Genomic DNA, 17,160 nt, shown 5'->3' with positions numbered 1-17,160 from the left:
ATTGGCAGGGATATGGAAGGGACACCCACAAAGACATCAGGTCAACGTGTGACAGGACAACAGACAAGTGCCAGATATAAACCCCAGATGCTGGTTCTGTGAGGCGGTAGCACTACCTACTGTGCCACCATGCAGCCCAAAAAGAATTACAGTAATGAAATTGATCAAAACATGTTTAATGTATATACTTTATTTAATGAAGCATCCAAAAAGCAACTTCTGAACCAACTAAAATAGTTACTTAAATATTTCCTTTGAAAAGTCAACCATATGGAATCCCTGGTGGCTATTGTATTATCTTATAAATTTAATATATAAAAAATTATTTGCAAAGAGACAACTACTACCTTTTTTGATGTTCTCTGGGTCACCTTTGTTGCAGTGAAACTTTCAGTTTGACTGGATTGATGAGGGACACTGTATGACCTTTTCACACACCTGGAATCATTATCTGAAGTCCCATCTGTGGACAAGCAAGATTTATACAGTATGGTATTGCTGCCCTGTAGTTGTTGTCGCAGTCGATCAATAAGTAGTTGCTGTTCTACCATCTTCTCTTTCTGCAAAGTGCAAACAGATTCAGTATTTAAAAAATATATTTCCTTTGCCACACTAATGCCATTACAAGGTCGCATAAAGGAAAGAAGCAACTGATTCTGGAATGGACTCCAGGATGGACACAGGCACATACACACACCAGGCTAAGTTAGAGTCCAAAATGTTAGAGTACCTGGGGAAAAAATGACAAAGAGAAGAATGTTCTAATACAATTCACAATGATCAGCTGGAATTTGACTATTTGAATCTAATTTTTGACTATAATCAAAAGCTTATTAGTTGTGCAGACATGAATATTGACTAAATGATATCCAGTTTTGAGCAACTAAGCTAAGCTCAATTTGATGTTGCATTCACTTCCAAATGATGATTCTTACAAAGGGACATTACAAAATCTCAAGTTAATATTTTCTAGATGTGAACCTATACTGTAACTGAATCACTCTTGCCTGTTTTGTTCAACGTTTCTGATTTTAGGCTGTCTTTGGAAAAGAGAAAATACATATTTGACATAAGTATCAAAGTATTTTGTGAGCATTCATATTTCAGTTAGAAAACTGAAACATTATCATTTTTACCTAAGGTGTATTCGTTTTATATAATTCATGTGTTTAGTTCTTTTAAAACATTTTTTTTGCAATTAAATTAAAGTGACGATAATGATTAAAACACAAAAAAAATGTATGAAGCAATTCATACAGGGAATATGGGGTGCTTAAATTAACACTTGCTCCCAGTGCTTCACTACGTAGGGGATGGGTCATGTCCTGTGAACAAACAATTTCTAAGGCTCATGGAAGCCACTGAGGAGTTGTGCAGATACCTGAGTCGCTTCTTCCACATGCCCAGAGCACAGTGTCCTTTGATGGCTGATATTATACATTCCATCAGCCATCATTGAGGATTTATAAACTGAGTTAGCAGGAATTCACAAAGACGGTACCCAATGTCTCTCAGTAACAAGTCACCATACTTTGCCATCTGACACACTCCAGGGCTGGACCAGATATAAGTATCATGTGTATCCCCAGGCCAGTTGGCCACAGTGTGTGTAAACTTCCCAGATGGTTGCATATCACATTAGAATTTAGCACTGAAAACCCTTTTGGACAGGTGTAGATGAAATACAAGAGGCTGGGAGTATGAATTAGGAATGAGTGTTGTATCCAAAGCACCTGCAATGTCAGGCATGACTACAGTGGCATGAAAAAATGGTGTTAGTCTCTTGCAAGGCATCCCCTCCTGCTGAAAACTGTCTGCAGAACCATACATGGCATAACAGTAATCTGGTCAATGCATGCAAAGATTTGAACACACCAGCCTTGCTGAAGCACTACTTAAGGTCTGCAGGAATCTACCAGTGACCTAGAATTGGATAGCTGTCAGGAACAGTACAGTGTACAGTGAGACTGATGACAAATTTCTGGTGTGTTTCACTTTCTAATTCATCCTACACCATACCAAGCAGGGTCATTTTTTCATAACTTGCATTTATATTAAATGTTGATTACTGAGATTGTCCGAGAGGTTCATGTCGGCATGCAAAACAGCAGTTAGACCAACAACTTGGCTTCTTGGAATGGCGCGGCCCCATATAGTGTCTCCGGTTGAGCCACACAATTCACTGGATAGATGCTTTTGTCGTTGCTGGTATACGTTCTCACTTTAAAGGATGTGATTCCTGATTACATAGTGGGTTTGATTGGCTAACTCATTTATGTACTCAAATTGTCTGCAGGTGGTAAAGATACAAAGAGCTACTTTTGTGCTAGTTTATTGTCTACATTATAATTTGATATTTACATTGCAACACTGACCTATTATTATTATTATTATTCTGTATTTCTTTGGCAGAATCTAACACAAAAGACCAAATAAACAACAACAATGAAAATAACAAGTGGGTAAGTTTACAGAACTCAGGCTTTCGAGGCAATTCAGGCCCCTTGTTCAGGCAAGAAGAAGGGGCCCGAATTGCCTCAAAAGCTTGCATATTGGAATCTTTTTAGTTAGCTAATAAAAGGCGTCCTTTTGCTTAAATTCTCACTACATTCATAATGGCTAACATGGTACAACTACAAAACTTTCTGGAAACACATTCCACCCTAACTGCATTAACCAAATAATGAGCAGAGAAAAAGAAAACACAAACACACATATGATTATTGTGGGAATGTGAAAGAGTTGCATGATATATGTAAACCTCTTATTTTTAGAAAACAGTTAAGGAAATCAATATGTATTTCTGCAGAAAATAATAGAAAAAAATGAAAGTGTAATCAAAGCTTTGAAAGTTTCATTTTGATTTCAGAAAGTACCCATATTGTTAAAAACTGATAAGATGGAAATGAAATAACTGAATGGAAAATGATTTCATAGGTCTTATATATTTAATTGCAAAATATTATAGTACACTAATATGAAAGGAAAGGATCTATTTGCATGTAATGTAGGCATCGTAAAAATTATTCATTCACCCATCTATTCAATTTCTGAACCCATGTAATCTAATTTGTAGGGTTATAGGGTCCAGAATGTATCCTGGTAGTACTGAGAAAAAGACAAAGACAATTCTTAGATGGAGTGCCAGTTCAGCATACAATTTACAATTCGACATTCTGAAATCCAATAATAACAGTTCATTGTTATGGTTTACGGGGAGTAAGACCTTGTACTGCAACACTGGGTGAAAAGGCAGGAACCAACATTGTTATTGCGGGGCCCACTCCTGTTTATCCCTAAGGCACACACACCATCACATGGGGCAAATTTGGGAAAAAAAAGACTGTGCAGAGATGTATTTTTATTTCATATTCGAAAATGGTTAAAGCAAAATGCTGACTCTCTGACATGAGCTCATCCTTGTATTACTTAATCATATGGGTGTATGTTTTTATACCTAGGATAGTCTCTTTTTCAATTTTTCACCCTCAGTCTCATTAGCCTGAAATTTTTCCAGTCCAAGGTTTTAAATGTTCATAGTAAGAACACACTGGTTTTAGGGACAGACCAAGTACTACCTTGAAGAGGTTTTGCAGCTGGTGTTAAATACTAAAGAAGATTCATAAAATACAAGGCATGAGACATATTCTGCTTTACTGTGCATGGAATTACAGATGTGGCATTCTACTCTCCCTGATCTAACATAAATTACAAAAACACAATAGGACAGCCTAGTGCAATTAGAAGTCTAGTGTGCATTTATTCTGTTGATCAATAAATGTTCATGCATGGATGATTCAAGAATATAATTGTTCATTATAACTGTCCTTATCAAATGAAAACATTGCATCAGTTCATCAAATTTGCTGTCTACTGAGATGCTGAAATTGATTTCTCGGAAATGAATAATATTGTTTTACATATAGGATTAATCATATAAAAATGCATAGAAGAATTTATTCAGATGTTCCAGTTATTTTACATAAACTACAGAATGTATGTTCTGGTAAAATTACATGATTTAACTGTCTAGACTAAAATTACCTGGAGTTTCTGTTTATTTTCTTCTTCATCGAGAAATGCTAAATGCACCTTATTCTCTTGAAGAACTGTGTTGATCCGGGCCTGCAATTGTTTTAATTCAGCTTCTTTTTGGCTAAATGCTTTCTCATCTGCTGCCAGTGCATCCTTTAGAAAATAAATGCAAATGTAAAATCATTCAAGACATACTATAGAAGAGTTTAAGAAAAAACATTTATTGATCAGTATTTATTTCCTCCATATTAGAAGACTCATGGAAGGACCCGGGAGAGGAAGAAATAAATTTTTAAGGGAGCTGATGACAAAGGTCTATTATGAAGAGAATATGCCATATTAGTGGAGAAATAAGTGTGATTTTGCCTATATATAAGGTGATGGTAATTGTGGAAATTATAAGGTTATAAAGCTGATGTCTCATACAATAAAAATATTGAAAAGGATAATGAATAAAAGGCTGTTAAAAGACATAATGTTAGGGGAAAAACAGTTTGGATTTATGCCAGAAAAAGATACAATACATGTAGATGCAATTTTTACCTTGAGACAAATTATGGAAAAATTTAGAGAGAGAAATTTGCACATGCTATTATAGATTTAGAGAATTACGATAGAGTTCTTCAGCAAGAAATGTGGAGAGAAATAGTGTAGGGATAACAGATTGACTTTTACAGTTAAGATAAGGTTAAATGAAGGATCATCATTAAGCACATCTTTTGCTAGGGGAAAAGGAAATGCAAGAAATTGTGGCTGTTAATTCAAGTCGCAGTCAGAGGAATTTAACATATGTCATAAACTTGGCAAGAGATTAGTTAAGTATACTCATAACATTGTTCTGTCAAAGTGGGAACTCACAACTGCTGGCTTAACTGTTAAAAGGCTGTGCATGTTATTACTTTCCAATTATATTCATGTGCTGTTATTCCAAAAAAAACAAAAAAAACACCCGTTTTCAGCAGTTTAACGACAGAGTTTGCCATATATTTTTTACGTAATATTAATAATAATTCTGAAATGCACGATGCATAAATTAAGCATTTTCTTGGAAATTATTATTTGCTGTGTTTGTTGGCTATAAAGCAAGGTATCCCTTATTATTATTATTACAAATAATTATTAATGATTCAAAGGAAATATGAGTTATGAAATGTGATCAAAATTTTCATCCCCCTTCAGATATTTAAGAATTGCTTTCAGAGGCTATGACACATTTTACTGAAAATACTGCTTGTTGTTAAATTCACTTTTGTAGTGAAGTCTAGGGACAAATTCAGCAATGGAGGCATGTTTTGCATGTCTTCTGTAATATATCTAATAAGTAAAATCTCAAGCAATCTATATGATGACTTTTATATCTATCTATCTATCTATCTATCTATCTATCTATCTATCTATCTATCTATCTATCTATCTATCTATCTATCTATCTATCTATCTATCTATCTATCTATCTATCTATCTATCTATGAGCTCAGCTGCAGCTTCAAAATTTGTAGTGGAAGCTGTTTGCCTTTGAAAACTGTTAAAACCATCCATCCATCCATCCATTTTCCAACCCGATGAATCCGAACACAGGGTCACGGGGGTCTGCTGGAGCCAATCCCAGCCAACACAGGGCACAAGGCAGGAACCAATCCCGGGCAAGGCGACGCCAACCCACCGCAGCTATTATAACCAGTAAAGGTTTAATTTAATATGTAACCAGTAAGAATAAGTCATAACTTTGCTTAATTTCTGTATTATTCTATCATTTATTGTTAAGTATACAGTTCTGATATAAAGGAGCATCTTTTCATCAGTTTCTTTAACTCAGTTGACCATTTCAGGATTGCAGAAAGCTAGTGCCTATTTCAGCAGCATTGGGTGCATAGTAAAAATCATCTCTGGAAGGTATGCTAAACATTAAGCAAACATGGGTATAGGAAGAAAACCAGAGAAGAGTCAACACAGACAGAGAATGTGCAAACCCACACAGACAATAGTCAGGCTAGGATTAAAAATTTAATTCAGGAAATTTACCCAGAATCCTGAACTCACACGTAATACTGTATAAAAAAGGCTGCTTATTTAAAGCTGTTTATAGCAATATTGGCAAGTTATTTATGAAAAAGTCATTTCTACATACATAATAGGGATCTGGGGGAGATTCCTCTTTCTGAACATTGAACATACAATAAGAAAAGCAAAAACTATCTAAAAAAAATTTAGTTCATGATTAAAAAAGGCACAAGCTGATCCTGTACAGCACATCTCTTAAAAATTCAAAGACAAGGACTATTTTGAATTTAAGCAAAAAGAAAACAGTTAAATATACAGTTAAAGCAATTAACTGGGGCAGTTCTATAGAATGAATAAAGTACTACACACCTAAGCAATTACAGAAAAAGGTCTGTACAAAATATATGGAACAGTCAGTGAAAATTGTAAAAGTGTTGCTAAAAGATCATTGAAGAGGTAAAGGATTTCTCATCTGTATTAAAGTATATATTCTCCATTAATATGTAACATAAAAAGCTAGACAAGTAGCAGCAAGACAAAAAGGGTACATTAATACACAATATATTAAGAGACCTCCGTGTTCAGTATAAATTTTCATTGCAAATTCCATTCACAAGAAAGTAGTTAAATGAGAAATTATAAACCTTTACTTTATTATTATATAGCTTGCTCTGCTTTAAACAGCTTTAATCTCGTCCCAGGATTTTTTTATTACAATAGCGAGACTTTCAGAAGATGCTATTAAAACTCAAGCGAGGCTAGCCAAGGTCAACATGTTTAAGAAAACCTCCTGTAAAAAATATATTCTACAGCTATATAAATATTTTATTAGAAAAATTAACACTTTAGAAAAAAACGTATTACCGTGTCAAAGAATGACTTGATGACAAAAGGCGTAATCACTTGTAATGCTGCTTGTACGAACACATTATAAGAGAGGATTCCATTTCCTAGCACACACTGCATCAATATGTTTTGCTTATGACTTATAAACTTCAGTTGGTATATAAATATAAACAGTGATATGTAAACACTATAGCAGATTATGTTTTAAATGCAATGTATTGCAAAAGTAAAGAATTTGTCTTGGTATTTGTATGCTCCTGCAATTCAAAAATTATTGGATTTTCCTGCTGACATGTGACCAAATGCAAACCCAGAAAATACTAATTTTATATGCCTAATATAAAAAGCTTTTTACTTAAAGCTCATAATAAAAATCATGTTTTCCCTTGTACTGCCAGAGCCCTCAATCAGGAAGCAACATGTTTCATGTATTGTTTTAAGGTTTTCATTTATGGCAGAGAGCAGAGCTGCAGAAAAAGCTAAAGAGGAATATTAGCCAAAAGATGTAATTGAATAGGATTCAAGGGAACTGCTTGAACAGATAAGGAAAAATGGTCACCATGAGATAACGTGATCGGATGAGGACCTTGGGCATTTATATTACAGGAAGACTTGCACTTTAATGTACGTTAATTATACAGAATTAAACAGAATAATTACATTTAACACAAAGATATTCAGGTAAACATATTACTACATTTTGGAAAGAATTCACACATTTGAGTTGACACAATGTAATTAAGAATGCTGTCAACATTTCAGTCTGCATTTTTGACTTTGTACAATATAACTAAAATGAAATGCTTGCAGTTTTTAAGACCACAGTTTTTAAATGGCTGGTGTAAAGAAAAATCTTCAGCAGTAATGAAAGTTACTGCAATTACAATTAAGTAGTAGCTTCATTAAGAGGTTTAATGTTTAAGGAGCTGCTGTTCATATTATCATTTGGTCATGACTGACAAAGTACTAAGAAGGATTGACTGACCTTTGCAAGTAGCTAGAAAAAACTTTAAACTGGTTGACATTTTTTGTTGTATACATGCAGCTGAAGTACCGTTTTCAAGTGACTGTTGAGTTAAGAACATACTGTAGCAGTTTTGATGAGAAGAGTCCACTCAGCTAAAGGTAGTTTGTTAATCCATATTCTCTTAACTTTTGCAAGACATTATGTGGTCAAGCTTTGAAGATCCCTAAGGTGATGCTATCCACCAAACTACTTGGTAATGTATCCCACCTAACTATGGGCATTTCTGCAATATTTAGCCTTAAAGAAACTTACATGTGTCCCTTCATTCTTCCTGAATAATTAATTTTAAAAGGCAGAAAAAAAAGCTGTACCAACTTCCCTGATAACTTCGAACACTTCTCTTATATCTTCTCTTAAGCATAGACTGCTTAAAGAAGAAAGACAACTTTGTTTGATTTTTTCTCCCAGCACACTCCTAATATTTCTGGAATTAGTGTATGTATATATTTTTTGTAATTCTGAGACCACAACTACACAGGATATTCCAGTATCTCTTAAATCTACACATAATGCTATGTAATATGGTATATTGCTATCTAATGCTATGCATTTTTTAGCCTTCTTAATCACTGTACACTGTCTAGATGTAGATTGTGAGGAATCTCATTGAGTAACCTAAAATATTAGTCCCTGCATGGAATACTTTATATTATTCACATAAAGTGTTGTCTGGAACATATCAGCCCAAGTCTGAATTCTACTAAACATCCATTACTTTAGTTTCTGAACCTATTTTATCCACTGCAGATTTGCCAGAGCTATTGCCCAATTACCCAAACATTGCATGCCATTGTGATGTGTGAGGAAACAGATATTTAGAGAAAAAAACGTGTGGACAAGTAGAATCTACAATAAATATGTGGGAAAGTTATTCAGTGTTATTTAGCTGTACCTGGCATTTTTTCAGTTCTCTTTTAAGCTGTAAACAGGTGATAAGATGAGCTTCTTCTTCCGCAGTGCTGTTCAGTCTTGGTGTGGAGTTATCAGCTTGAAACCCTTCTGTTACGTCTATCCATTCCTGAAGCTTGCACAATTGGCTTTTTGGTAGACTTCCTGTTCCTTTCAGCTCCAAAAGAATACGGAAAGCATCTTCAGTGCAATTTCGGTAGTGGCAGCACTCAAACTGCAGAAGTGCTAATCTCTCCTCTAATGAGCGAATTCGAATCTTCTCTTGCTCCTCAGTAAGACTCTGAGATGCCTGGTTGGCACGGTTCACTAAAGCTCCTCGTCGGTTTTGCAGAGCTTGTCTCAATGCCTGAATCTCTAGCTCCATCTCATTTATACGGTCCCAGTCTGGATTATAATTGACTATAGGTTTATTCCTAATACTTCTTGCCCTGTTTGCATATTTAAGAGAGTTGAGTGATTCATCAAAATTGAATGAAGATGGACTAATGCAGGCAATCATTAGGGTTTTGGCATTGCCACCCAGAGAGTCCTTAAGTATGCGAGTAATCTTTGAATCTCTATATGGCACATGTTGGCTTTTGCGTCTGGGATCTCCAAGGGCACTTATAACATTTCCCAATGCCAATAATCCACTGTTGATCTGCACTGATTCCTTAAACCGCTCACCCGTGTTGCCTGTCTTGGTGACTCTCTCGGAGCCTGCCAGGTCTACAAAGTGGAATTTTGAGGAGATGAGCTGAACAGATGTGGCAGAGGTTTCGCCAGTATTCCAAACAGTCCTATTAGCTCCCTCAAGGTTCAATACCTGCTGATCAACACTGATTGTGAGAATAGCATGGGAACGACTAGAAAATTCATTCATTTGTGTAGTCCCAGTATGACGAGCGGCATTGCCACCATCCAGGAGTTGTATTACTTCATCTGCACTTTCCACAAGGCACTCTTTTGCTCCCACAATTACTGTTTGGAAAACAAAACAGCATATTTGAATACATATATATATATATATATAAACTTCACTATTGCATTTTAATTGTAGTATGACTTTTCGTTACATTAATTTTTATTAATTACTTCTTTTAGGGGCAAAGTGTTTGTTGTAATCCAGTATAGTTTTAATTTTCACATTGTAATGGAAAGTAAAACTATGATGTTCAAATGACACAATCAATTTAATGAATGTAGTAAAGGGACAGTTAAATCTAACTTGACATTAATGACTGGCGGAAAAATACTTCATGCAAAAATATTTGTATTTCAGTTGAATTAATACAAATAATTCCGAGGAATGTCCTTAAATATTTTGGTGAGATTATATATTTTCACCCAAATTTTTATTTCTAATCATTTTATTCATAATTAACCCATATGCAGTAAGTCGAAGCAATAGACAAGAAAAGGGCTAACTGGACGTTCAGACAATGTAATATAGGAATATAAAGTAGGACACATGCACTGAAGGTTTGACTATATCCAACGTGTGAATTTAGTCATGTAATATTTTATATTTCTATAAAACTACTTTTATATAACCCTCCATATTTTTGTGGATCTCACTCCATGATCATGTTAAATTAAAACTGCAGCCCTAATCATTCATTGCAAATAGTGACTTTGGGTAATCTATGCATTTGTTGAATGAATGATCCTCTTTTAATAGCCTTCTGTGGGAGGTGGTTTTAGGAGCAAGTCCTAAAAGCAAACAAGAAGATGACAATATGTGATATTTAAATAACAAGTACAATGTCTTTGGCCAAACCTAACACAACATTAATCTAAACCTCATTTGAAGCATATTTAAAGGAGTACTCCAGCGAATAAGGCTTACCCCATGTAGTTTTCACTGAAGGCTGAGAAAAATGTTAATCTCATGTTTACATGCAGAACAGAGAGGATAAAAGTTACTGATATAACAGAACCCAGTGGTGACCAATGCTGCACAGTGTCAAACAATATCAAAATGTTCATGGAAAAAAGAAAAAATCTCACATTACATAATCTGCATCCCGGAAATCCTGTTGTATGCTCAGAATGTGCAAAACACATGCATTTTGTGGAAAACATTGTTAAATAGATACTTCCATAAAAATCAGCACATGTCATAAACAGGAAGATTTGCCTGCCCCCTCATTCACTGTTCAAAACCCCTGCCTTCAGTTTAAAAGTGCAGTATTAATGAAATGCATTTCCCATTTATGATGTGTGCTGATTTTTCTGAAAGTTATCTATTTAAAAATGGTTTGGCACAAATTGTATGTGTTTTGAACGTTTTCAGCATACAGCTGGAAATCTGGCATGTGGATTATGTAACACGAGTTATGTGAGATTTTATTTATTTTTCCCATGTACTTTTCCATATCGTTTACCATTTGACCGAATTAGTCACCAATGGGTTACGTTATATAATATGCTTTTTACTCTACGTTCAGCATGAAAACATGAAACTTAAAATGTTTCTTGGCCATCAATACAAAATACAGTGATACAGAGCATTGCTGCATCCCCCACATGACAAACTACCTCAGGATCTCAAAACAGGACTCGAGTGCAGCCACACAACAGGTCACACTTCAGCACCACACTAGTTTGAATGGAACAGTGCAAGTTTTCTTTTTTTTTTGTTGGACCACCAACTTATAGGTTAAAATCATACCCAGGACAGAGCAATTGCAGGTTAAGGCCCAATGGAATGGACTCACTTCTGGCATTTACGGGAATCGAACTGGCAATCTTCCGATTAACAACACAGATCTCTAGCCTCAGAGCCACCACTCTGCCTAACTTGATAGATTAAGCATGATAGACTTGAGCTTAAATTTCCTGTTCACTACTTGAGTACGCTCTGTGAGGATCTGAAACCCCATTGAGGGTTTGTTTATGTTACCCACTGAATGCTGCTGGTATACCCTAATGTTCCTTATAAACCTGCAATGGAATAAGAGGGTCCATAACAGAACAAATTTGATAAAAACAGGCCATTCACCCCAACAGTGCTTCTCAGTTCTTTTCACCTAATTTCTCCAAACTAACATTGTGTTGAGGTTTCAAGGGCACCACTTGTATTCCATGTGTCTATAGAGGTCTGTGTGAGGAAAACCTTTCCAATATTTGTGCAAAATATACTTTAACCAGTTTCTACCTGAGTTCCAGTTTAATTGTTATTTTAAAATAACAGTAGGTACCCAAAATACCAAATAGTTCATACTTTTGAACACATATGTGATCTCCTAATCTGGTATTGTAAAATGAAAATATTGAATTCCTTCAATCTTTCTTCATAAGTCATCCTTTGAAGTCCTTGATTCAATAAATTATTTTATTCTATGGAGACCAAAACTATACACAGTATAATAATAATAAGGAGCAGATAAGTTAGATAGTGGATAGGTGGACAGTTTACATAAACAGCCTTTATTCTTCATAGTATCTAATTTTGGAGTATTATCTAATATTATGTATTCAATTAAAAGGACTGATGCCTAAAACCAAATCTGTTTGAATGCTTTCGTACCATGAAGATTGTTATTTTCCTGCTTAATAGTTTTTGTCACACAATCTTGTCTTTTCAGAACTATAAACTGTCTTGATACATAACCATTTTCGACCAATAATTAGCCTTAGTGGGGTCACTGGGAAGCTAAGCTCTTCCTGTATCCACAAGCAGTTTAGAGCCACCAGATTACCTATGGTGCACATCTTTGGGATGTATTAAGCAAAATGAAGTACACTGGGCAAAACACCCCAGAACATGGAGACACTGGGCAGACAACAACTGGGCCAGAATTCAAATCCAGATGCATTAAACATGAGACAGATTGATAAACTGAATGCACAGATGGATGATAAAAGACATTTATTTGATTAATAGACAATCCTAGGTTGAAACTAGTGTTCATAAATTAATATTTTGTTACTGTAAGAGGTACAATTGTCAATAGGTTGATTTATTTGTTGCATTACTTTTGTTGAATTTAAAACACTAAAATTCCAATTGAAATAGAATTTAACATTTATACAAATATTTGATAAAAATGTAATATTTATTAAAGAAATTAAAGTTCATAATAATGTTTCTTTTGGCTTTTAATTACTGTAAAGCTTTGGATGTGTGGTTTATCAGTAAATCCAATACATATCTGAACACAAGATCCTTGCTTTTTAGTTACAGTACCTGTATTTCGTTTCTCATCCTCTCTGATGTGCATGTCTTTGGAAGATGTTTCAAGATCCAGCAGGTCCCTCAGTTCTTCCTTGTAGACCTCTATGTAGGATACTTTTACTGTATAGTCTGTGATATGATTCTCTGTGATCCTTTGAAAGATTTCCTGGATAGCTCGTGGAATGATTCCTTTTTCTTTGGCAGCCATAGAAACTAATAATATTAAATATATTAAACATGAACTTCTTACTTCAATAGCAACAGTATGTCCTATACAAAATATTGTTATATGGTCAAATTAATGGGTATACGACACATTGCTGTTGAGCATTGCTGTTAGCAGAATTTTATGAATTATTTTTTGTTGAACAAAATAATATAATTATCAGACAATTGAAAAACATTTATCTGTAAAGTAACATTATATTTTGACAAATGAGCATATGGATATATTAGTATAACTGAATAAGCAAATGCTGAAATTGGACAATCACTTAAATATAATTACTTATAGTGACCTCTGTTGACAAAACTGAAGTATTGCCATGGATTCCAGCATCTTTTGGAAATGTTAATACCAAAAATAAATTACAAATATACTGGTCATTTTAGGTGCAAATAAAAAATTGTACAGCAAACTTTGAAAGGAACAAATAATGTCAGGGTATAAAATGCAATGATAACTAATTTTGAATGCAGCAGCAGTTGCATGAAACATACAAATGAATTGTTGGCAGAATTTGAATTAATGAGAATGTTAGATAAGACAAAAATGCCTTAGACATAGATGGCGGCTAATTTCACTAAGCCATTTTAATATCTATCTATCTATCTATCTATCTATCTATCTATCTATCTATCTATCTATCTATCTATCTATCTATCTATCTATCTATCTATCTATCTATCTATCTATCTATCAAATACAAGAGGCATCTGCAGAAGAATATGGTAATTTGTTCTGTATATTGACTCCATATATTGGGTCTAAACCCAAATTTGCACATAATGATAATTACGTAAACATTTAGGGGCTTGGATATTTTAAGGGTATGGTATATTGCCGCAACTGATGCAGACCTATAATAAATCCAATTTTACCTCATGCAATTATGGAAATGAGTATGTTCTCTATTGTTTTAGCTAAAGGTTTTGCCAGGATCTTAACATCATAGTTCAGCAGCAAGACAGACAATCTTTACGTTATTTATTCAACAAGTAAGCCCGCGATTCGCTAGCGAATCGGAAATCCAAGAATGGCAATCAGTTTCTGTTCCATCCGATATCTGGTGACATATCATGGTGGGTGGGTGCGTCTGGGGAACTGTCATTTAATTACATACGCATATCTGTAGTAAAGCGGTCTCTTGTGGAGACGTGATTCCGTTGCCTTTGCTGACACCAACTGCTGGCAGAGTGGAGCACAGCAAGTTCAGCCCTGCGCCCTGCGTCCATATCCGGTTTACGCCGTGTAGTTTGGACATCTGGGGATTCCGTACTGTAATACTGTAATGTGATTCACATATGTGCTGAATCCTCTCGTTTTTGTTTTCTCTGTGGTGGGCTCGTTGCAGTGCGGCAGTGCGCGTGTGCCTCGATGCGCCCTGCGTCCATATCTGGCGTACAACCTTTTTGGTTTTCTCTGTGGCGGGCTCGTTGCAGTGCGGCAGTGTGCCTCGATCCGCCCTGCACCCTGCATCCATATCCGGTTTACAACCTTCGGTTAGTAATATGGATAGGATCTTTTTCTTCCTTGGAAAGTAGAATGTTGTCTTCTTTTGCATCCTCAAACTCAGCTTGCATTAATGAGACTAATGTAACAGTAAGCTATTTATAAAAAAAATGATGGAAAACTGTGTAGATCTACAACTTCCTCACTTTGTGAAGTGTTTATATCATCCTGAATTTGGACAAGCCTCGGTGCTTTGCCAACTCTTCAATGAGTTTTGTATCATCCTGCTATAGTTATAGTTATAATACATAAAAGGAAAATGGTAAAATGTAAATTCTGGCTCGTTACTACATTGTGAAACATAACAAGCCTGTCTGTCATTGCAAATGTCTTTTTGTAACTGTTATTTAATTCCTGTATATCTATCTTGGGAAACAGTGGTAAAGGTATGAAATCATGAAGGGTGGAACTGAACAAAACTTATCTCTTAATGCTGATGATATGGTATTATTGTATCATGATTTCACACTCGCCATTCTAAAATTTATCAGTGACAGGATCCTAACTGCAAACTTTTGTTATCAACCACTAGCCTCACTAGGTCATATTTTGTGAGATGTCCAACAATAAGATCATTTTAGGTGAAATATTTACGTTTCTGTGAGAAATTACTGGATTCATAATGACTCCTAATTCGCTAACAGCATTACGTGGAGTAACACCATTTGGGAGAATATTATGGAACAATAAATCTATTGTGATCTCTTAATATAGCATTGACAACGTTTCAATGTATTTTTTTCAATTGGATGAATTCTAACCCACCTTCCTTATCTCTATGAGAATATGATGTCATGTTTATTATTTAAAACTAGAATATGTTACATTTAAACTGGTTAGTTGTTGGGTTTTTAAGTGTTTATTGGGACAGCTTAGCTAATATGAACAATTGGGCTTATTGGACTGAATGGTATCATCTTGTTTTTCAAATTTCCCATGCTAATTATCATTTAATGGACTGTTGAAATTACTATATTTTTAATTAAATTCTGCTTTACCTATTATAATGTAATCCTGAGGAACAATAAAAAATAGAAACATCAACTAGTCTACTTAAATATCTGAAAAGTAATTTTAATATTTCCAAACTCACCCCCATGTCCTCCGCCTAATGTGTAGGTCTTTCCAGAGCCAGTTTGTCCATATGCAAAAACTGTGACATTGTAGCCCTCAATCAAGGATGAAACCAAGGGTTTTATACAAGTAATGTACACTTCATCTTGTACAGAATTTTGTCCAAACACAAAGTCAAAGGTAAAGGGCCGGTCTTTGCCAATGATAATTTGCTGGGTGTTGGGGATGACTCTCACGCACACATGCTGATTGTGGAGAATCTCCTTTGGGAGAAGGGGTCTAATGCGCACTGCCACCTTAACTGGTGTTTCTTCCATGACTGGACCAATGTTGTCCGGTACGTGAATGACAATTAGACATCCACTTGGCAGACTGTTCGCTATAAACACTGTGATAAAAACAAGTTAAAAGAATATAAGGTCCATTAATGTATATACTTCCTGGAATTGGATAACTATATAAAAGAGTGAAAAGAATTAAAACTAACATGCCAACATGCCCCACTTTTTCTTTGTAATTCTTGAATATAAGCAGTTTTTGGCCCAGATCCTTGACCAGCGTATCTTCAATTTTTTATTTCCAGGTGCATTTCAGCAGACATTTTGCAAATGGAGCCAGGTATGCTCACTTCCCTGGCTTCTTACAACTGTAATCCTGTCTTTGCTCTGCTCATATATATTAGGTGGGCTGGACTACTTTGCTCAGGTGGGCATGCTACCAAATACTGTTTGGGTGATGGATCATGAGCATGATTCTAGTCACTGCTTTAGATGTGTAAAAAAGAAAAAAACAAAATTGAACATTATGTTAAAATGAACAGTTCATCAGAAGTATAACTGAGAAACCTATTTGCATGAAATCTGGAAAGCTGAATTGAAATTAAAATTGACAAAAACATCAATAAGAATTGATATTACTAAAAGGCATATCTTGAACTTTAAAGCACAGCTTTACAACCCTGTTGAATTTTATGTCTGCAAACTTTCCCATCTTGTGACGTTGTTAATAAAAAACATTCACCCGTGTCTTGAGGTATCAGTTAAATTGAAAGATTTAAAATCCACTTGACGAAATATATGAACTAATGAAAGCATTGTTGTAAAGTTAAATGCCACAGAAAAAGAAAAATATAATTGTTGTTTCGTTACATCATTTTCAGAGAAAAACTAACTGCTTACAAGTACTGAAGGATCTAATTTGAATATGCCACTGCCCCATTCATCACCTTATCGACTACAAGTAACTTAGTCTCGCCATTGCATAACATTCAGAAGTGTACTTTAATACAGCAACTCTTACTGAAACGTAGTGGACGTGCAAGTTGCCAGTGGTCACATAAAATGGATCTTTATGAGATAACTGAAAAAGTTAAATAAA

At 35.0% G+C, this 17,160-nt stretch overlaps 1 protein-coding gene across 1 annotated transcript; it reads right to left on the bottom strand.

The window, feature by feature from the left end:
- Positions 1 to 299: 299 nt before the first annotated feature.
- LOC127528022 (kinesin-like protein KIF27) lies at positions 300 to 16,100 on the bottom strand. Its single transcript, XM_051928573.1, has 5 exons — positions 15,803 to 16,100; positions 12,990 to 13,190; positions 8,802 to 9,778; positions 4,045 to 4,188; positions 300 to 560 (listed from the first exon to the last, which is right to left on the bottom strand). Exons 1-5 carry the CDS (start codon positions 16,098 to 16,100, stop codon positions 300 to 302), a joined length of 1,881 nt encoding a protein of 626 aa, XP_051784533.1.
- Between the last annotated feature and the right edge of the window lie 1,060 nt (positions 16,101 to 17,160).

This window comes from Erpetoichthys calabaricus, chromosome 5 (genome assembly GCF_900747795.2).
Source record: "Erpetoichthys calabaricus chromosome 5, fErpCal1.3, whole genome shotgun sequence".
In the NCBI taxonomy this organism is placed as follows: Eukaryota; Metazoa; Chordata; class Cladistia; order Polypteriformes; family Polypteridae; genus Erpetoichthys; species Erpetoichthys calabaricus.
This window is presented reverse-complemented; position numbering and strand designations above follow the sequence as displayed.